Consider the following 23,915-nt stretch of genomic DNA (forward strand, 5'->3'; position numbering starts at 1 on the left):
GTTCACTCTGTAATCAAGAAAGCTGCAATTTTCTTACAATCTTTATTCAGCTATTGCTCAACTACGAGCGATTCCGACATTAAAGGTTAAATTATTCTTATTTTCTCTTTACCTCGTCGGCAATACTTTAACACTGTTACATAAATAAGATATAACGAGATTTTCTACCTTCTTGTTTTTTCCATATTTCATTACTTAAATGAAAGAAATTACTCTGATTCCTAATTTATTATTTATTTTATGGAAATCCTCGAGATTTTTACCTGAAAGTGCTGTTGTGTTCAATAAGTATGTGACAGGCTTTTTGAGTAGCTATTGTTGTTAATTTAATTTGACATATTTGTTTTTCCTTCTATTCTTTTCTTTTTTTTAATTTAATTTAAATGAATTTAATGAATTAAAATAATATTTTTATGTAATACTTGAATACGAATTTAAATATTTACCACATAATCTATGCCGCTCTGTTATAAATTATATTATATTGTTCGTTTTTTGGTCCCGCAGGACAGGCTTCGCCTAGTGCGGGAACCAATGAATCTCAAAATTATATTAATAATATCAAATTATTAAATTAATTAATATTGTGAAATACACCATATTGTAATAATCCTGTCTTGTTAAATACAGGAATTATTTATTTGTTTATTTTATTTAAATGATATTCGTCATGAGCAATATTAATGGTATCTCTTTCAAGTATTGCAATCACATTAAGCGCGGATTTAAAAGGCTGTTATTATTATTTTATTTTGTCACATCATAATCCGATAGATATTGAATTGAGTTTACATTGATAACTCGGGCTTTATTAATTGCATACGGATTTGATGTGAATGTAATCTATACTAATATTATAAAGAGGAAAGGTTTGTATGTATGTATGTATGTATGTATGGTTTTCACGCATAAACTACTAGACCGATTTTGATGAAATTTGGCACAGATAATCTTTAGACCCTGAGAAAGAACATAGGCTACCTTTTATTGCGAAATATGTACCACGGGCGAAGCCGGGGCGGACCGCTAGTAAAATATAATTTATTTTAAACAGATTTTTCTATCGACTTTGTTTTTTACAAAATATATAAATGATAAGCTAGATGTTTAGTAAGGCTGATTTAATATTGATACACACACGTTAAACTATTAAAAAAAATGTGTGCGTGTACTAGTGTACACACGTAAGAAGTGAAACTTCTTTATAAACTTATTTTTCAAAAAATAATTTACTATATGTAACTTTACAGAAATATGTCGAATCACGCGATAAGAAAAGATGGCGCGTAACGGAAAAATGTCACGCGTAACGAAAAAATGTTACTCTAAAGTTTTTTTCAACCCCGATAAAGAAGTTTCACTTCAATAATACTTACACATTAACTTTTGTTTCAAAATATAAATACTGTATATATGTACTGAAATAATTTTTCAAATACCAGAACATAGTTCATCCTATCCTATCCTATTAACCTATCTTATCTGACTTTTTACTAATGCGGAAGTTTGTGAGGATATATGTGTGTTTGTTACTCTTTCACGCAAATACTACTGAACCGATTACAATGAAATTTAGCACACATATAGAAGGTAACTTGGATTAACACATAGGATAGGTTTTATCTCAGAAATCCCACGGAAACGGGAACTATGCGGGTTTTTATTTGAAAGCGCGGGCGAAGCCGCGGGCGGAAAACTAGTATGTTAATAATTTTCCTTCGCATAATGAGATGTTTTAAAAAGCTTTGAAATATAGCTTCGTTATTACTGAGTAACATTATCGCACTACAGCTTTACAACAATGTTTTACGTAAATTACGGATTAATTCCGAAAAACTAAACTCATAAAGAAAACATTGGGTTTGGAAAAATGTCAGTGTATCTCGTAAATAGTAGGGTTTTTATTAGTGCCATTTTATATTTACGGTAGATGACCCAACCATCTCTCAACCCTTACAGTTTGTTGATGTCAACATAAATGAACCGTGTATTCAATTTACTCGCATCTTTTGTACAAAGATAAGATTCATTGCAAATAAAACAGTTCTCAAAGCAATTTAAAGATGCGAACTGTTTATGCATTTATCTAAAGGTCGTTGAATATTTTATGTACTAAATTTTTAACGAAGCAAATTTATTAACGACTAGCAGTCCGCCCCGGCTTCGCCCGTGGTACATATTTACGTTTTCTCTTCGTAAGAACCACTCGCGTACTTCAAGGAATATAATAAAAAAAGAATTAACGAAATCGGTTCAGCCGTTCTCAAGTTATGCGCTTACCAACACATTTTGGGATTCATTTTTATATTATAGAAGACTAGCAATGCCCTGCGGTTTCACCCGCATAGATAGCGATATCTTTACAGTGAAAAGTCTACTATAGGTCGGACATGAAAATCACCTTTACCCCGTCCCGCACTACGGCCTTTTTTTTTTGTTTTAGTGGGGAAATCTTTCATAGATACCCACGGCCTCCAGGGGAGGGGCCGTGGGTTATGTCGGATTCCTACCGACCAAAACCCCACTGTGTTCCGTCAAGACGCATTGGTAGAATTCCTCCGTGACCCCCGCACTACGGCCTGCTCGAACAGTATACCTACTATTTTCTGTAGATTGACACTTTTAAATTCGTTATATCTTTTGAATGGAATATCCAATTAAAAAGTAAATATTATATTTTATACTGTTTAAAAAGTAAAAAGTATTTTGCTGGTATTGAAACAGTCTATAATAAAACATCATTTAACCCTTAATTACTCGCGTCCATATAGTTACACTTACGCTCGCGTGGGGTATATTTAACCCCAATTTTAAAGGTACAATAAAACATATTTTTAATGACATACTTTTATTTTTATTATAAAAATTAGAAAGAGACAACATTGTTCTAAATTATAATACTATCTTTAATCAATATAAATATAATAAACTTTTAAAGACGAAACTTTAAATTTAGGAACTTTTTATTCATTAATTTTTAGTAAAATGGTCGTGACAAACTTGCTGGTGGCATTTGGCACACATAAATCTTATTTTTTTATCCTTTGACCTTGGACAGATATGGCACCTTTTATAAGTTGTCGATGGACCACCTCTGGAAGTGGGGCTAGGATCCTGAACTTGAGCATTTTTTAGCCGTTTTTGTATGGCCCTAGGCAGTGTGGTAAATATAACCATAGGCCATCTTTTTGTTCGTCTGCCGACGTTATAGTTTGCACACATTTGGTTGAGTTGTGGTCACTCTGGATCACGTCCTCGTCTACATCATCTTCATCGGAACTATCTATGATGCTTTCTTCGTCGTCTTCCAAACGCTCAACAATCTGGTAGTCAGAAAGACGCTTACTTGCCATTTTAGGCGTTCTAACCTAAAACAAATAGACATAAAACAAAGATAAGTAAAAAAAAACGAACCATTTAGTATATGTACTGCACATTATAAAATAAAAATACACATACTCACTCGTCCAAAAAAGTTGCACGAATACTCGCGTGGGGCAATATATACCCCAGACGCGATCTCCTGACACAACCACACGACATGGAGCGGCGCTCGCGAGTGATTCACGGCAGGGGAAGGTATTTAGGCAGCTACTCAGAAAGGCACGCAGGTAGCTTTAAAAATGGTGGAGATACGACGCTTCAAAGACGCCGTGGGGTTATATATACCCCACGCGAGTAATTAAGGGTTAATGGGATAAGGATTAATATATGTGTATGGATAACATGGTTTGATTACTGTCGGCACTTCTATTTACTTTGAAAACGTAAAAAAGTTGTTGTAGTAACATAACTACTGAAGATGGACATATGGTATCGCGGACTTTCTTGTAGATATTGATCCATTCTATAATACTGTAGAACATTTTTTTGTTCTATCTTCAATAGATTCCGCAGCGCACGCGATGACAGAAGTTTTATTGAGGATTTTTTTACACCTTGGGTTACATTATTGCATTTTTGGTAAGGATCTCTAATTTTTTTGAAAATGCAATATAGCCTATGTTGCTCAGTAAAGATGCAGCTTTCTAATGGTGAAAGAATTTTTGAAATCGGTCCAGTAGTTTTTGCGTGAAAACCATACATACATACATACATACTTACATACATACTTACAAACTTTTCCTCTTTATAATATTAGTATAGATTACTTTTAGTGTAGGTAATGTTTGATATTTTAAATGTATGATATATTTCAGTGATACTGATATCTATTTATCAAATTAAATAATTCAATGCAACTAGAATAATTGATAAATGAATGTGCATGTGATAAATTTAATATTATGAAAGAAAATATTTTAATCCATACTTAATATTATAAATGCGAAAGTAACTCAGTCTGTCTGTCTGTTACTCAATCACGCCTAAACTACTGAACCAATTTGCATGAAATTTGGTATGGAGATATTTTGATACCCGAGAAAGGACATAGGCTACCTTTTATTGCAAAATATGTATACCACGGGCGAAGCCGGGGCGGACCACTAGTTTACTATATTTATGTAGGTTAATGTAGTTTCTTTAAAAACTTACATGAAATGTGCAATATAATGCACAGATGTAACATAAAATAAATAAATGTGCTATCCAGAGAATACACGTGACTCAGTTTACAATCTACAATCCCATTTCAAGTTAACATTACTTCATCTGTAACTAATTTAAATTTATGGATCACGAGTGTCGGTTACCATGGTTTGATTATCTTTGTCGCAACCACGTCGCAACAAATAAATAATAAATCACATTCAATAAAAACGTATACTACAGTATACGTCATTATATTTTATACTGTTTATCTGCCATAAAAAAAATAGTAAAAATCTATAATGTAACTGGTTTAAATAAGTTGTTTCTGACTTAATACGTATAGATTGTAAAAACTCTATTAATAGAATCTAAGCGAACATAGGTAAGCTAATTTTTACTTAAGCGTAGTAAGAATAAGGTGTAAAAATAACTCTAGAAAATATGCAGTAATAATCTCATATTTATTACTATACAGAATCCACGGCTTCGTATGAAAACATGGAGTAAAACGGGCGTTATGATAAAAAGAATAAAGTACAAAAATCAACAAAGGACTTTATAAAAGCTGCACAATTTAAAACCGTCCCCGTCACATGAGAATGTGCATCTATTTGCTAAGTAAAGACTTAAAAATATTGTCTTATAATTGACACAAGCCGTTTATTTAGAACTAACTTTCTTTGACATCGTTCTAGTGGAATTACCTTTGAAAGCGCTTCTATAAAAGTGATATTCCACAGCAAGTTTTCTAAGAACGACATGTATGGACGTCGATTTAGACGTATCGTGCTTAGTTATTTTTATTAACTGATACTCGTGTGCTCCACCTGAGTAAGTATGTCAATTTTGGTAAGGGATTTTACGAGAATCTTGCTCAAATAAATTTATATAGTAAGAAAGATATCAATGGACTGTATGACTATGCGATAATATTTTAATTATTTCTGCACGTTCCTATAAAGCATATTTTTCCAAATGCGATGACGATGACAATATGATACTGATTGCGATATAATACCTAGGTATATATATTGACCATACGTTCTATTTTTTTAATCACAAATTTATTCTATAGCGGATAAAAGAGCGGCACATAAAGAACTAAACATTTTACAACAATTGACATAATATTTTTGTTTTATTATCACATAATATAGTATATAGTTGGTCTAAAGAGTACTAAATTAAGAATTTTCTTCAGATTGGGACAAGCGCGTGCGCTCGCGCGCTGAGTGCTTGCTTCGACGCATTGTGTGATGGGGCTCTGACGAGCTATTTCGCTCTACACGTCGGTACTGTCTTTGGTAAGTGTATTTTTATTAACTGGCTGTGCCCTACGGTTTCACCTGAATTAATTTGCGAAAAGACACCTTCTTTCTAACAAAATATTAATTAAGGAATAAGATTTGTACAATTTTATGAATAAAATCTATCCGTCTATATAAGTTACCTATCTATAGTATTACATTAAATCTCTAACAAGCTTAGAGCTATCAATTTATCTCAAAAGGATTATTGAAACTAAAATGACTTTTATTGACTTGATAGTTTCAATACTGCTTGATAGTTTCAGCATCGCTTTTCAACATTCTTCTTAAATAGTTTTAATAAATACATAATATTATGAGTAAAGCTTAATATAAATAAAAAGTGCTCGTACGCGATAATAATACGCGTAGATAAATGCAAAAAAACTAAACTAACAATTATAATCTGAAAGAAGTCTAGTCAGAATAAGTATTTATTTCACATTTAAAATTATTATTATTTAAATAATAAGCTGTTTTGATGGTAATTTTAGTCTAAACAACATAAAGTGTTGACAAGCAATTCTTTATAATAAAAAATTATGCTAAAATTATGAAAATAAACGGAGTAATTGTGATTATGCAGAAGTTCTGATTGATGAAATATTATAAAAAACTTGTAGTATTTTAACAACTAAGCTAAAAAAAATAAAAATAGAAACGTTTTTATAGACTAGCTAATTATCATTTTTATTTTATAGTGCAACTGCTTTATAAAGCATTTAAAAACGTTTCCTAAATCAGTTTTATATTATAAAAAATAAGTAACACAATTTGACATGTGATATTGATGATAATGGTTCTGATAATGAAATCCCAACGGAGTACATTTTCATTCACAAAATACGCGCCAATACCTTTTTCAAAGAGAAATGTTAAAAATGGCTACACTTTTCTCTGTAGCTTCGCGCCTGTATGTAAAACTATAAATAACTATACCCTTTGTATGGTCTTTTAATATAAATAGCAGTAGCTTGATAAAATTTATGTAGCCGCTGTCGTGGAGGGTAATAATAATATAATTAAATTTAAAAAAAAAACCCTCTGCTACGGCAAGGAGACAAATCAGATTGGAGACTTTTTCTCGACAGAGCGGTCAGGTTTTACGTTGAATTGCAGATTTCAAATTAAAGCTTTCATTTGACGCTAAAAGTGGTCCCCCTTTGTATGTGGCAGATCCATTTTATTTGTTCGATTATCTTATCAGACAGTTCTTTGTCTTATTATCCACCATAGATGATCAAATCGAGGAACGTTTTGCTGTGACGCACTAGGAGTATTAAGTCAATTCAGGGCACATTACACGAAAAGGAATATCATTTATACTTTAATATGGTAGATAAATATTAACACATATTTTAAGAATAGTTGACATTTAAATCGTTATTTATTATCTACGTTTTTTTTTTAGTTATATTGTTACCTACCACTTTAAGAACAAAAGAACCAGTGCATATTAAAATATGTAGTTACAATAGGTTTAAAACTAACATCTATTCGTAAACAAGCAGAAAGTCTGAAACTTCATTAATTAAGAGCCAACATAATTCATAATTTAGTAGAGAAAAGTATAGGCTATGTTCCTACGTTTTGCTTTTTTTATATAATGTTCAAAAATTAGTTTTATGGAAGACGGAACATAACGGAAAATTAGTCCTATTTCTTATGTTTTGAAAGAGTCATATCTATTTTAATAATTAAGTTACGACAAAATGGAAAACGTAAGAACATGGCTAAAATTACCATAGATTAATAGTAAAAAATGTATTGCTCTAGTGGCACAATCCAGGGAGGAAACAGGGGACTACGTTTGTATGGAAAAACGGCTCTTTTGATTGCTCTTAATAAATCCAAAAGTATAGCGGTCCTACGGTTCACGAATTAACTGGAAAACCTCACACAGTATAAACGGATATATAACACCGTAGGTGGCCGTAATCGCAAATCGCTGTAATATAATATGACATAACATTATTACATCCGTTCAACCACTATTCCCTGTGGACATATTAAATAGAATAGACGTTGACATAAATAATCATACAAACGAATTATTACTTCATAAAACTATTATCAGTTTCTCGTTTATTATTCTTTTGTGTACTTATTTCAGTTTTATTGTTGTCTTTGTATGGCCAAATTATTTGTAATTATAGGCCGTAATTGGGAATGTAAGAGATTTCATGATACATTTTCGATTCTTAATCCTGACACAATATTAATAAGTAATAGCAATACAATATGCAATTGCCACTTTAAATATTATATACATATTATAGAAGTTACAAGCGCATTGTTATTTTTTGATACTGTAGCACAGAATACATAGGTACTTGGTATAAGTAAAAAATAATGTCTTGCGTTTTGACCGATACTGAGTATTTACAAAAGAACGTTCCAGGAAAATTGCAAAGAAAATAGTTAAAATATTGTAAGTACCTTTTTCCTGTGAAAGTTTCCTTAAAGCAGACGTCACTTTTATACAAACTTTCCAAGCTTCGGAATAATATTTAAATTTTCGATACAAACTTTGATTTTGATTTTTGATTGATACGAAACATAGAGATTGAAACTCTGTGTTTCGTAATTAATAAAATGTACAATTTTTCATTTTAAATAATGTTCTTATACCTAGTACCTACAAATTTAATTAGCGCAAGTGCCATTACGTTTGCACTAATGACAAATGTATTGAAAGCTTATATACGCTTGTAACGAAAAAAAATGTTCAAACGTTTCATAGTAGGTATTCAAATAGATTTATATTAATAATACAATCACATAATTTTCTAAAATAATCCCAGCAAAACTCTAAAAATTTCCACGATACATTCGTTTGTAGGAGATTAAAATTGATAATAATAAATCGTTGGATTGTAACGGGCAATCTATAATATTTGATTGCATTCGGCAAGTTATCACAATGGGTCAGTCAGTCAGTCCGCAGCGATCAAATTCAATAAAAGTGTTAGGACGAATTGCTCACTGACTGCCGCGTTTATTTCTTTACAATTTAATTTATTGTACTTCAATCAATAAGCCACAATTCATATCCTGTTTCTGTAAACAATCTTTGATCTTTATTGTTTGAAATATTGAAACGTGGTTACAGTTAGTTCATGAGACTTATTGACTGTAAATAATACGTTTTTATATATGTAGATTATAATATGCTTAAAATGTTATTTTCTTCTTTATACTCGTGTCTTAATGAACAAAATTGCATTCTCGCTTACATACTCTGATGGGACAGAACATTCGACACTGCCTTACGCGCCATCCGAGGCACCGAGCTCTAATAACGCAAACTTCCTGATTGCGAGCTGCTAATGAGATTTTGTACAAAACTATCCCAATTATATTTATTTTGGTTCCGTAATTAAACTGAAGGTTGTGTTTCATTGTGTTTTCATAAATGATTGTATAAATGATATTATATCAATTGACCTATGTCCATTAAATGTATACTGCATAGTATTATTAAATGCCATGCCATCTCATGGTATTTTATAGTTCGATTCACTATTATTCATTCCTTTAATAAATTTCATTCACCTCAGCTCTTTACTAAAACTCAATGTAATTGTACGTGTTACTTTGTACGTACCTAGTAAGTACCTACCTAACCAGCTCGTTTCAATACGAATACTTAATACAATATGTCAGTTTGTCTTTGTTGTTTAAGAATATATTATTGAGTCAAGCTAAATAACAAAGAACAAATCCAAACAAAGCCATGTCTCGTGCAATACACCCAATCTTATTTCAAACAAATCGCTTCCACCTACATTATAATGGTATTATTTACAGAGGAGGAAAATGTTATGCTTATCTTAGAAATTGTTCAATAGTGACTAGACAGTAGACACCGTCGCTTCCGTATGTTCGTTTCACTTTGGTACTAAAAGCATGTGACATGCCTTCCTAGACAGGACTATTTTCACAGTCGACTAACCTATGTATTCAAAGGCCAAAAGCAGGACGCTCGTCGATTGTATCCACATCAAAGGAAACGTGCTACGCTCCCAGATTTGATACATCTGCATCGCCGAGATCACACCTAAATCTTATTATATATAAATAGGTCTCGAAATTGTTATCGGAAACCGAAACGATCCAAATATCGAAAGGTATTTTACGATTCCTCAAAGATGTGCCGTTATTAGAATTTTTAAATTAAATTTCACGAGCAAAATATATTAGATCTATCAACTAGAAATAGCTTGAAGTGCAAAGGTCACACATGAAGATGTAAAAGGCGAATAGAAGTTGAATCTCCTAATAGGAAATAGTCCGTAAGAATTTCTGACATATACTTTGTTGTTGGCTGCACGTGGATGCCTATAAAATTATTTTTAGAGCCAACCAAATAGATTAATTTTGTTTCTATTAATATATTTCTTCTCGATCTTTCAAGATTTCAGTTGAGGCCGTGTTGAGACGTAATAATTTACTTCTAAAGTAATTAAGTAGACAAAGTAAAAATATAATTTAAATTTATTTAGCGTAACTAGTAATTTATTTAGTGTACTTAATAAATTTCAATATAATTAATATTTCCAGACATTGCACACAAGTTTACATAGAACAAATTAATCAAGACTTATACCTACTATAGTGATTATATGTATTTCAATGAATTATTCATAACTACATACCTACATTATACCTTATAATAAAAAAAGGATATAAAATGATATGAAAGCAATATAATAATAACTCTTCTTTTACATGCATGGTGATAAGGAATGCAAAGCCTTCTGAAACTGCTATAAATTCTATGATATGAGCTCGATCTAAATTATACTTATGTATATGGATTATTTTGTGAAAGAAATGCCTATTTATTTTCATTATCCAATAATATTTCACAGATAGGGTTATTCTAATATAACAATCAAATATTACCACCATGTGTACAAAATTCTAATCTTTGTTAGATTATTTAAAATACAGTTTCATCTACAAGTAAGAACTATAGATATACAGCATCCACACATACAACAAATGAATCACTATTGGGTTAACAACTTCATTCATGCATTAATATAACCGCAAGGCTATCCTTCAACTCTTATTTAATATGTAAATTATTACGCTCAATACGACACACCACCAGTAAACATTCATTTAACTCAATTAGCAACCCAGTACAGAATTTTTATAATATATTTTAAACCCTGTATTTATTATCTCTATGCATGTGCTGTGAAAAATGTTTACGTATCATTAAATAACGTTTACCGTGTTCATTCATTCGTAAGGTTCACGTCGTAACATATAAGCTCCTTAGTATAATATTGGTTGGCATAATGTAAATATTAATTTAGCATAGTAACCGAATAATCGAGTATGTGTATGGCTACTATATTATATTTCATGGAAGTTTGAGTAAAATAAAGTATCATAAAATAACACTTCTACTAACATACTCTACAATATTTACATAAAAGTACCTATTTCGGAAATGAATCAAAATTCATATAAAAAGCCCGTATAGCAGTGCACATAACAATTAAAAATTCGGAACGTTTACAAAAAATAACCATAAAAAAGAGACTTTATATTTTTTTTTCTCTAACAGGCAAACCTCCGGACTTCTTGGCTTTTACGATAACGATCCTGATGACGATGGTGCTGGTAGCTGGCGTGAAGAAGTCGCTGTTCTTCAACAACGTGCTGAACATCATCAACCTGAGCGTGTGGGTGTTCATCGTCGCTGCTGGAATGTTCTACGCGAAGTGGGATAACTGGTCTGCGCATAATGGATTCCTACCGTTTGGATGGAGTGGCGTAAGTATCATGATCATGTTATAATATACTAGCTATCATTGTAAACGTTGATCTACCTTACTCTTATCACTTAGGAGTATGATTTTTTAGATATTACTGCTATGCATATGAGATTTATATTCATTTCCTAGATTAGCGTTACGTAACTAAGCCATCATAATATAACATGTGGTAAATAAATTATTTATTTTGACGACGCAAACTAAAGCAAGATTTGTTGAATCATAAAGTTTTTTAATTTTAGTTGAAACAGTTTAATATAAGTACCTATATTTAACAACGGTTATGTAAGCACACTAGGAATATACATTTCAAAAAGATACTTCAAGAGAGAGTGTGAAATTTAAAGTCATATTACCTATGCAGTACAAATTTCTTAAGTCAGTATTTTCATATAAATAAAAAAATTAAACAATTATCAAACGCTCTATAACTAGGTACTTCGTTAAAGTCCTATGAAACTAATGCAAGTTACCGGCCTACGATTGGTTCTCATCCGGTACAGGCTACAGCTCTACTCGATTCCTCATATTACAAATATAACATACTGAAAGCTGACATTATTTAGCCACATTTAATGAAGAATCTTAATATATACAAATCTCGTGTCGCAATGTTTGTCATCAATGGACTCCTAAACCACTTAACCGATTATAATAAAATTCCAATTCCACATTAAATTAATGTGTTCATATAAAATATAATATAACCTTGATCCTTACGAAACTTTTTATAATGCATACCACATTTTAATACTGTTGAAAACTTCCAAGAAAACTTTCAACATAATGAAGTACAACTAAAACACGCCAAAAGAAGCAACGTCAAAACCAATGCATCGCATAAAATATAAATGAGAGTATATTTTTCCAACATTATATTACCTAATTATATTATATCGCTCATTGTTATAAGGAAATGTGGTGAGACTATTATCATGAACATGTTCCTACATCGTCTAATTGCTCTTATATTACCACAGCATTCCTGCTAGCAAAAGATGTTGTAAATGAGAAAATCTTGGTTCATTAAACAAGCATATTGTTATATTAAAAAGATCGCAGTAATATCATAATGGTGCTCAACTTCAGACTGAGCTAGTGATATTTGCTTCACTGAATTTGTTTTAGAAGCGTGACATTGTTTTGTTAATCTTTATTTTATGAGAAATGTAATAATATAATATACCTTAATAAAAAAGTTTAAAATAATACAGATTACATTAAAAAATAAATAAATTAGCAAAACGTTTTCTTCGTTTCTATTAATAATCCAATAAACGATAAATGCATTAAGATTATATCAAATAGGATCAGGTTTTTACAAACAATTAAATTATTTTTGATCTACAACTCTTGGAGAGCATTCTCGATATTAATAACGATCGCCAATCGGATATATTTAATCTCTGCTACTTGAAACAATATTGCATTGCAACGCGATGCGAGGGAATTAAAATCTGTTAAAAGCACTAAAGAGTTATTATCTTGTTAACGAAATTGAAAACTCCAATTCCATAAAAAATCTTTCAAGTTATATTAAAACTAATTGATCCGCGCGGTTTCACCCCCGTAGCTCCACTCCTGTTGGCCGTAGCGTGATGTTAAATAGCCTATAACCTTACTCGATAAATGGGCTATCTACACCGAAAGAATTTTTCAAATCGGACCAGTAGTTCCCGAGATTAGCGCGTTCAAACAAACAAACTCTTCAGCTTTATAATATAAGTATAGATTACTGAAATCCATTACTACTTTCATATTCACGAGGCGAATATAATTTCTTTTACATTTATTGCATAATTTATCGTGATATCGATACCTAATTCTTAATAATTACATACAATTGGATCTTATGAATTCAGTAGTACTATTGCATTACTAACTCCTTAAATACAGTTTGAGATTTGCTTAAATATGCATTAACCGGTGTAATATTATTATCATGATATAATGTTATTCTACGAAATCCTTTTTGGTAAATTTTAGGTAGGTATCGTTTATTACTTGTTGTTTGTTGTACTGGGAAAAATGTATATTTTACAAAAAATTGAATTTCAGTTTAATAAATCCTTTGACGTAATATATAATTACAAATATTCCCGAAGCATTCGTGGAAACACCGCTTTCAGAAAAAATCTTATTTGCGAACTTTGATTGGTAATAATAGACTACAGGCCCATGTTGAAAAAATTATGGGTCATTTGACCCACCACCTGACCTATCTAGAATGATATAAGAGCATAAAATAATAAGATTCAGCACTATGACGACACTCGTAAGCTGTCCACCTGAGTGCAGATGAGAATTCGAAATTTCAGGTAGAGATTTTCTCCCCTTGTCTCCATGATTTTTGTACGGCGTTGCGGAATAATGGCTTAAAAGCAGTATAGAAATAGTATGACACAGATGCCGTACAAAAATGGTGGTCCACAAAGTCGGAATTTATTTTTATTTTTCGACAGTTGCCGGGGTAAATTTGGTCATTTGATTTTGTACGGCCTCTGTGTCATACTATTTCTATACTACTTTTAATCAATTATTCCGCAACGCCGTACAAAAATCATGGAGACAAGGGGAGAAAACCTCTACCTGAACCTTCGAATTCTCATCTGCACTCAGGTGGACAGCTTACAAGTGACGTCATAGTGCTGAATCTTATTATTTTATGCTCTTATATCGTTCTAGATAGGTCAGGTGGTGGGTCAAATGACCCATAATTTTTTCAACACGGGCCTGTAGTCTATAAACAATTTTAAAATAAAACTGACACGATTTCCACTAAACGCCAATACGTAAACATTTTTGAAAGTTTTCTGACAACTGCAATATTTGCTCGGAAATGTGTTATCCACTCGACTTTTGAATGGATTCCCTTTTAAAGGAAATGTCGAGGTATATCTTCCACAAACAGTTACACAAATAGGTTTCAATTTAACAAGCTCCATTCTGTACAACTTCTGAGTAATTAACTTGTAAAAATACATCGCACAGCTTTCTCTTACACATGTGTCACACGCCGAAATACGCTTTGTACAATCAATGGTATATTTGAACTATTTACTTGTACTCTGTATCAGAATTAATTGCCCAGAGGCAAGTCCTTTGAATGTTCAATTTGGGGAAGACAGAAAGGAATATTTGTAACGTATCGTTATAAGTAGAATATTGAAATTGTTAAGGCTTATGTTTGGCATTATTTTAAAATTAATCTGTAATTTTTCCACTTAATATCGAAGCAGATCGAGCATAGGCCTCAAGGCTTAGCCTGTCTGAACCCGAATGTGTTATATCCATAAAATTATCTAACACATGCATACACTTGATACTTCACGCGTGTTGGGTCTGTACCTAATCGGTGAATGTGTAAATTTTAATCGGATTATTTTAAAAACAATTTTTATTGAAAAACGGGTGAATAAAAATAAAATACATTCGTTTCATTTAAAACTGCCTGTCTTTATTAATAACAAAATTTCGAAATCTGAATACTTTAAATTCTCTTTCCAATAACCGTTTCAAGCGAAAGCAGTTCAAAAATGCCCACTAAAATTCCAATAAAAAAATTATAAACTTTATCGAATCCGAGCGATTCCATGAGGAATACGATCGATGCACAGTGAGGTGAAATGTTATTTGTTTGTAAGTTTTTTAGCCATTTATTAATAGAAAAAAGCGTGTGTCATGTGTGTCAGAAGTAAAACTTCTGTGGCAAGATTAAAATATACCAAAATCGTCGCTTTACTCCTACTTACAATGTGACTGTATTGCCATGACGCGACCTTGAAATATTACTATCAACGCGCCTAAAGAAGGTTCACTTCAAAAGCCATATATGAAAGCATTCAGAAAAAAACATAAATCGACACGATTAGATTATGGTGGTCTATAGCTGCATATGCCCACGATCAAATCGTGTTGTATTCTTAACGGCACACAACTTCTAGATAGATTAATATAAATATTGTTCCCATGTAGGTATTCACTGGGGCGGCGACTTGCTTCTACGCATTTATTGGTTTTGACATCATCGCGACGACGGGCGAGGAGGCGACTAATCCGAAGCGATCCATTCCTCTTGCCATTGTGTCTAGCCTCGGCATCATCCTCGTGGCGTACGTGAGCTGCTCGCTAATGCTCACGCTTATCGGTAAGTCATGGAAACCCAGCCATTAGCCACCATGTACTGAAATGAATTAGTCGTAATACCACGGTAATACGTTAGCTATTTTTAAAGCGACTGAATATTGATCCAACACGAGTCAATGTAAAGTAGTGAGTAAAGTCATTCCATCAAGATAATCTCATTACTTTAGTATCAAATCAATATCGCAATGACTTATTACATTTCTACAGTTTTTTAATTGATCTTTGTAGATATTACATGATTTTGTATGGATTCAAAATATTTTACTCATATTATTTGAATTATAAAAGCTAAATATCTACGCTAGGCGACGTGCGTATAATTTTGTATGAGAAGATAGTAGATAATAAACGAACTATCTCTAGTTTCTAGTTTTTAAATTAAAATCTTTTAAAGAAGTGCTTCCGCTATCAATCCGGTCCGACAACGAACTTTACGAGTAAAGTTAAAGAAGTATCTATCTTTGTAAAATTAACTTTCTTTTTACCATACAATTTACCTCTTCTTTGTAAAATTAACTTTCTTTTTACCATACAATTTACCTCTTTTATGTTCAGAATTAACAAGGTCTTATCACACTTAATTCTAAATATTAAGAATTCTTATCACGCCTGTTCGTTAATTATTGGGATTTATCGAAGAGCTTATTGTAGAATACAAGCTTAAAGAAAATATAATTGTTAAAGTACAAATTGGTTTGAAAGGAAAAGCTATAATAAATAATATATTTTACCGCTTTCAACTCTAATGAAAGTTATGAAAAATGTTTAAAGAAACTTATTTCTTAGTTTTATTACGTTTATTAATTAAAAATGTATAAAAGCAAAGCTGCTGATCGAAATAGAAGGTTATAAAGCTCTTGCATTATGATCACAAAGTATCGAGTATAACAGTGGCATCAAAACGGGATATTTTCTTGAAAATAAAAATTATGTACCTTGGTATATCCAATTTACAATGAATAACATTCGTAGCGATCGCTATCATCTTAAAGTACTCTTACGTGTTCACATCCAATATTTTCTCTAAACATTTGTCTTATACAGACATATGGATTAAATAAATACAAATTGAAGAAATGATTTTCCTGCAAAATTTTCCTTCCCCTTTGTGCGGTAGATGAAACCTATACGATAGACATTTATTATAATAGAATTAAATGCAACTCTTTCTAATGAAATGGAAGCAAGTGTTACTTCAATTAATTATTTTAAATTAGCAAATGAATCATTTTCTATTAGAATCGCAGAAAAGTAAGATATAGAAATAATCTAATTAGTATTCTGAAAGAGTAAGTTTTTATTGGTATATGGCATATACTATACATGTAAAAAAGTAAAATATTACACAGGTATGCACACGGTTAGCATGAGGCCGGTGGTCGAGTCAGGTGAAACGAGAATAGTTTCACTGCAACAAATTTTGATTAAAATTTAAAACCTAGTTTAGTGTCGACGTACAAATATGTAATATTGAATTCAAAAAAGCCTTTGAGTGCCCGTTTTGGTGAACGCTAATAAAAGTTCGGTAATAATAGTTCCGAAACAAATCCTAGCTTAAAGGAATTTTTGCTTCACAACTTCTGTGACATGTAGCAGTTCGGTTGACTTCTATTGACTCGTTTGATGAGAAATTTCACGCTGAATTTCAAGCATTTGTAATAAGGGATTTCGTTTTACGCAGTGCCATACGATCAAGTGTCTACGGAGTCGGCTCTTGTGGATATGTTTGGATACGTGGGAGCGCCTATTTGCAAGTATATCGTTGCTTTGGGAGCGCTCGCCGGCCTGACTGTCTCCATGTTTGGTTCGATGTTCCCACTCCCCCGTGTGGTGTATGCGATGGCCCAAGACGGACTGATCTTTAAGTAAGTGTGTACAATATACTTTATCCACCTGACTGCTAGAAATGGTAAGACATTTAGCTGTATTGAGGTAGACAAAGCAGCTGTTATTGAATTCTTGAACTAATTGAACTGTTGATTATATTATAATATGCGGTTGAATAGAAACATTTAACAAGAAAATGCATCTTTGTTCAACATCACCTCATTAAAATAAATAATTGGAAGTTTAAATGAAAATAATATTGAAGCGAGATCGTTTATATCGAGAGGCGAAAAGGACGGGACGTCTATCTTCGAAATATAATAGCATTAAGATTCAACACTATCGTAGACATTAATTAAAAGAGAATGTTGTTCCCTCTTTGGAGCTACAACGGTGCTTAAGTACGTACTTATTGTCTTTTGAGCTGTTAACGGAAACTTAATTTTACTGTTAAATAATTTTATGAGATTCTGAAAAATCTACTAATTGATAGAGTGTCAAACTTTATATAAAACTAGGTTTCCGCCCGCGGCTTCGCGCGCGCAGTCACAGAAAAACCCGCATTGATCCCGTTCCCGTGGGATTTCCGGGATTGTGTCATTTTCCCGGGATAAAAAGTAGCCTATGTCCTTTCTCGGTTATCAAATAATCTCCATACCAAATTTCATGAAAATTGGTTCTGTAGTTTAGGCGTGATCGAGTAACAGACAGACAGACAGAGTGACTTTCGCATTTATAATATTAGTATGAATTGTTTGTAAAGATTTGAAAATAACGTGTGAGGCTATGTGTCATTAAATAAACGTTTTTTTCTTTTCTTTTCTTTTCTTTTCTTTTCTTTTCTTTTCTTTAAAAAACCTAAGATTATTATCGTCGCTATGCCGATAATGAATACGAATTTTTCGTTTTCTTGTTTTAAAGGTTAGCGTTATTATTGGAATAAGGATTAGTACCTATTGAGACGGGTTCGTTGACCTTTGCAGACACGTAAACAGATTGGTATTCAAAAGCTCAATAGCTTACTCTCTTATTTGCCCATTAAGACTTTGACACTTTATACCAAGAGCTTTCACAAACATTATTAGTACTTACTTTTATAAAATTATTATTTCACATTCCACAAATCCACAATTTCGTAGTTGAAAAACAATGAGGAATGCACTAGCGCGTCTAAAAACTAATATGAAGTGAAATTACAAAAGTTTTCGAATGGGCTTGTGACAGTAGATCTTTATCGTACAAGAAATAATAAACGAGAAAATGAATTCTATTTTTAAATAAGGTTACTGACCTCGTCCCTTAGACCTCATTGTTTCATATTTAAACGCCCTTTATAACTTTGAAATTGCGGCTTCTCTCTTTCTAATTAAAGTGTACCTACTTTCTAATAGTATGTAGCACCGTGAAAAATTATTTTTACATCGACATTTGCGCAAATGCTGTGCGGTGTACCTACTAGATACGTAGGGTAGCACTTCAAACTTGTAACTTTGGCAATTGTATCAATTAATAATTTAATGTGGAGATTTATGAAACGATTACAACATTAAACCAGAAGATTTTTAAAATAATAATTTGGCGTTCACTTCAGGTATTAAGTTAGGTAGGTACCGACAATTTTTGTATTTATATTAAGAGTATTAAATCAATATTTGCATTTTGCGCATAATGATTTAATTAACACTAATTAATTTAAATACTTATTAATGAATTTAACATGAAACTACAAGCCTCCATCATCCATGTGAGAGATCGCGTGAATTTAAAATTTAATTACCCTTTCCATTAAACAACAAAATCACAATATCTACGAAACAAATTTTCTTATTTGTTTATCTTTTACCTGTGATACGTGTCCGAGCCTAATGATATGTGAAACCGGTAAGCAAATATTATTTGTTAGTTATTTGCGCAGTTTCACGTTGATGGAAATCACTGAATATTAAATTGTAAACATACTGAGCTAATTTCACTGCAAATTGAGGGCATATAGAAACACAAGGATTAAATTTATTGGATTCTCACAAATTCATTATCCTCTATTAATTCAAAATTTATTAAAAGTACATGTCATGTGTGTTTTTACATTTCATCAGAATTTCACAAATATGTTTTCATTTAACCCTCTGGATGTATCACTAATTTACGAACGAATGATATTAAATAACAGAATATAATCAATTAAATTACTTAATAGTTAATTGAAACGAACATTATATGAAAATAAATTCCAATTTGACATCATTACAGTTGGTGTTACTCTGTATCAAAAATGTACATAGTAAATGCGTTATTGACATTTGCCAATACTTAAAAACTCACGGAAACCTATTCATATACGTCGATGTGTTTACATAAGAACTTGTTCACAGTGAATAGCGTCTTATTTGAAAACTAGATTTCTTAGCATTTATTTTTTTAATGCAGACGTGTAAGCATCTAATTAGGCTAAAACATTTTTGAACAAACGTCTGTGTGGTAAATTAAACAAGAAATCGATGGAGAGATCGGTTCAAAAGCATTATAACTTATAAAAAAGTTTAACACTCCAATGAAAAATGTATCAAAGTAAACATTTTCATTTAGTAAACTTCGGGTAGCTGTATTCTTTCCCCTTTTCTGATTTCTTTCTAAATAATTACATTTTGAAACGACGAATCAAACTCAAAAGTAAAACAAAGCAAATATATTCATGAACCGAATCCTGTTTTTATCGAATTAAATTAGTAATAATAAGGAATTACTTTTAAAATAGTTTTCTTTTATATAATATAGCTCCTCGCACCGGCTCCGGAGGTGACAATTCTAACAATTAAAAAATATTACTATAGACAATAGACAATAGACAAACATTTATTCACAAAAATAACACATTATTACAACTGACAATCACAATACTTAACATAGAAAAAATACAAATAAAAAACACCAAACACATGACAATTTAATACATAATAAATAAATAAGTAAATGTAACATGTAATGTAATTATGTTTTATTTACTACAATCAGCTTAAAAATAAAACTTTGTATATTTACGAGTGCGTCAACTTGTAGCACAAATACTATTTTTTTTTTATTTTACCCACGTGAGATCACAATTACCCGAGTATTTTTATGGCATCCGTTTATGGTATTCCATTTATATTAATAAATGATCAAAACATCGATTAAAAAAAATATATCCCTTACTAACGCTGTACTTAAAGTAAAATAAATATGTCATTTTATAAAATAATTTTTTTGGAATCGATTATGAGTAGGTACTGTTATAAAAACACAAACAACAATATTTATACAAACGAAAGAAAACATAACATTTTCCTCTTGAAAACTCTATACTAAAAGCTATACTTGACATTTCCTACGTGAACGTAGCTTTGGAATAAATTTTCCAGAATGTTAGTATGTAATTTTATAAGGGTGTATCGACTAGGCTAGAAGAGTTGTAGCTCACTGGGCAAACGGTGAAGACATCTTGTAGTTGTAAGTATTATTTGTCATTAACATTTTACAAATATTTAGACATAGAGGTTATATTAAAATATCGATCAAGTTCAAAGAAGGGCTAAGTCGGTCGAGAGGTTGATGAATCTTAAGGTGATGAATTAATTTTTCTAACATTTACGGCCCTTTTTAAACCTTCGTAATTTTTATATTATTAAAGTTGTCGTTTTGAAAATTCTTGACAAGAAAGTTCAATAGTAACACAATACGTCTACCGTTTTAGAAACATGATTCCATGATATTTTCTCGATAGAAAAAAAATACAAAGTTCTCATTGTTATTTTTTTTTAATCTCTGGCATCTTCAAAATAACAAACGTAAAGTTACGACTTTTTGGATATTAACTATAAAACATACAACCTATACGTCTACCGATTTAGAATTTTGAAATATGCGATGGTTTTGAAATAAACAAGAAATACTTGAAATTAGCGCGCGACCAGCCAATATAGCGAGAGCCGCCCTGTACCTTCCCACCCCGATCGCTGCACGAGTCATTCCCGCTACGGCCGTCACACGGGGAACTTGTGTCGCTCGCGCCATCGTAAAAAAGGGTGACAACACAATAAGACAAAATGAGACAAATGGGGACAATAAAGAAAATAAGAAGAAGAAACATAAAGGTTGGAGGAAAAAGAATGCTTACAATTGGAACAAATTAATGAAGTAAGTTGGTTTTATTTTAAATTTGATGATAATTGTATTATAGACGATGTTTGATATGTACCCCTGTTTTAAGTACATAACGAATGTGTAAGATTTTTTTCATTTATAGCATAGATAATCTTTTCAGAAATCCGGAATCCAGAAGGAAAATAAACCCACTGATTGTTCACAATGTGAACCCACTCCTTCGTAAGTACCTTTATTCAGTCAAAAATGTATGTTATCAACGCTCTACTGGTTTTATCGCATGATTCCATTTTTAGCAAAAAGCAACAAAGTGCAAAGAAATAAAAAATCATGGTGAACTTAGTGGAAGTATGGTGGCCGTAATATGGAACAGGAGCTCATTGGAGTAGTATTATATTTAAAAAAATACGAAAAAATTTCAAGAATTACATTTCTTAGTAGGTGGTAGATAAGTATGTTGTATATGTGCGGGAAATTGCTTAGTACTAAAACAGGTTTATATTCATATTTACATAGTAATGTGAGTTTTCATTTCGAAAAATTTTGTGTAAGTATATTAAATTGAGTTCCTGGGTGATCTGGAAACATAATTGGGCCCGGAAGATGGCGCTGCAGTCGCTCCTCCTAATCACATGAACCGATTTGGATGAATATTTGTGTGCACATTTCATTGTTGTGGGATGATTGGTTGATTCGTTTTCACATTAGCTAATATTATGTATTTTTGTTGTAAACTTAATTTAATGTTTATAATACATTATTATTGGTATAAATAAGCCAGTGTTCGTCTCACATTGCTGTACCTGCCTACCTACCCTACCAGGGCCTAACTTTGTTCTGGCTATTTTATTTTGATTATTTGTAATGAATAATTACAATTATAATAGAGTGCAAAAAATAAATACATGCGTCAATATATTTTGTTTTTTTTTTAAACAATTTTTTTATTTAAAAAAATATCATTCCGACCGCGGCTTTGCCCGCGTGGAATTAGGTTATATCGTGAATCCTGTTTTTTCCCACAGAAGTGTTCAGTTCGGATAAAAAGTATCCTATGTGTAAATCCAGGCAATTAGCTATATTTTATCAAAATTGGTAATGTAGTCTTGACGTGATTAAGTAACAACTAACAAAAAAATATACAAATTAACATCCAAAGTTTCGCATCAGTTTTACTGTATTAGTGATATCTTCCACTCTTGACTTTGACTGAGAAGAATTAGGGTTTATAACTTCTTTCAGAAATAGTACCTTTCATTTCTGGGCATGATGTAATATCTACGTCAGCATCAAATTCTATCTAAATCAATTCAGTAGTCCGCGTTATTGAGTACCATTTCATTTTTTCAGAGTAACAATATTTTTTGTTATTTTAAAGATTATTTATAACCTGTATTATTTTGTAAAAAAGTAAACATTACGAAATGATAATAATTATTAATAATGTCTAAGTAGTTGTTAAAAAGAAGATTATTTGTTTATAAGCAAGAAAATAAAACCAATAAATCAACAATTAAATAAATGTATGACAATATTATAACTGTATGACGACTCCATACATGTTTGTCCCGAGTCGGCCAGCGGCAGCGCGGCGAGTTTGCAAGAATGACTTCGCGCACACCCGCGTTCGCGATAGCGAGCTATTAGACTCCGCCCGCCAAGCAGTGGATTTTTTTTTGTGTATCGTCTTAAGTCTTTTATCTATCTATCTACGATTATCAATATATGAACAAAACTGGATTTAGATTCTTTAAACGGAATCATTAATTTTACCCTTAGATCATACCTAATGACTAACTTTATGTACTCCGTGACATATATACCTATTTAATCTCATTTGCCCAAATTATATTTTCTAAATAAATGTATAGATATACAATTAGTATACGAATAAATTATATAATATTATATTCATAAGTCTTAATTCTTTTAATAAAATAATAAAACGTAAGAAATATATTTTCGTCGCCTAAATTATGAAAGGTCTTCCAACGTGAAAACACAATTGGATATTTATAAGAAAAAACGGCAACGTCATTATACTAACGATAGCCATTTTGTATTTTGAATTCTTAAAATTTGTTCTCGAAAGTGGAAGTCGAGCGTACTTTTCACGATTTGTTTGCACGGAAGAGATACCCAACGTTTAGAAGAAAAATAATAGTAG

At 31.6% G+C, this 23,915-nt stretch overlaps 1 protein-coding gene and 2 long non-coding RNA genes across 4 annotated transcripts in view; 2 read left to right on the plus strand and 1 right to left on the minus strand.

Moving 5' to 3' along the window:
* The window catches only part of LOC149911198 (solute carrier family 7 member 14), a 64,797-nt gene that overhangs the window by 17,694 nt on the left and 23,188 nt on the right, over nucleotides 1–23,915 (plus strand). Inside the window, exons 4-7 of the mRNA XM_090106544.1 lie at nucleotides 5,735–5,837; nucleotides 11,425–11,633; nucleotides 15,611–15,782; nucleotides 17,463–17,646. Of these exons, the coding sequence (XP_089962670.1) occupies nucleotides 5,735–5,837; nucleotides 11,425–11,633; nucleotides 15,611–15,782; nucleotides 17,463–17,646 (668 nt within the window). The remainder of the gene's footprint in view (nucleotides 1–5,734; nucleotides 5,838–11,424; nucleotides 11,634–15,610; nucleotides 15,783–17,462; nucleotides 17,647–23,915) is intronic.
* On the minus strand, nucleotides 2,995–3,590 carry LOC149911199 (uncharacterized). Of its 2 annotated transcripts, none has more exons than XR_016458460.1 (2): nucleotides 3,464–3,590; nucleotides 2,995–3,368 (listed from the first exon to the last, which is right to left on the minus strand). It is a non-coding gene; the product is annotated as an uncharacterized LOC149911199 (long non-coding RNA). The 2 variants fall into 2 exon arrangements; XR_016458466.1 differs by having other exon boundaries at nucleotides 3,460–3,550.
* LOC149911200 (uncharacterized) lies at nucleotides 21,508–22,202 on the plus strand. The gene is made up of 3 exons (XR_016457715.1): nucleotides 21,508–21,781; nucleotides 21,909–21,970; nucleotides 22,045–22,202. It is a non-coding gene; the product is annotated as an uncharacterized LOC149911200 (long non-coding RNA).

The sequence above is a fragment of the Colias eurytheme genome, chromosome 1 (genome assembly GCF_061535395.1).
Source record: "Colias eurytheme isolate Ceu_HAF_F1 chromosome 1, ilColEury1 Martin Lab GWU primary, whole genome shotgun sequence".
NCBI classification, from domain to species: domain Eukaryota; kingdom Metazoa; phylum Arthropoda; class Insecta; order Lepidoptera; family Pieridae; genus Colias; species Colias eurytheme.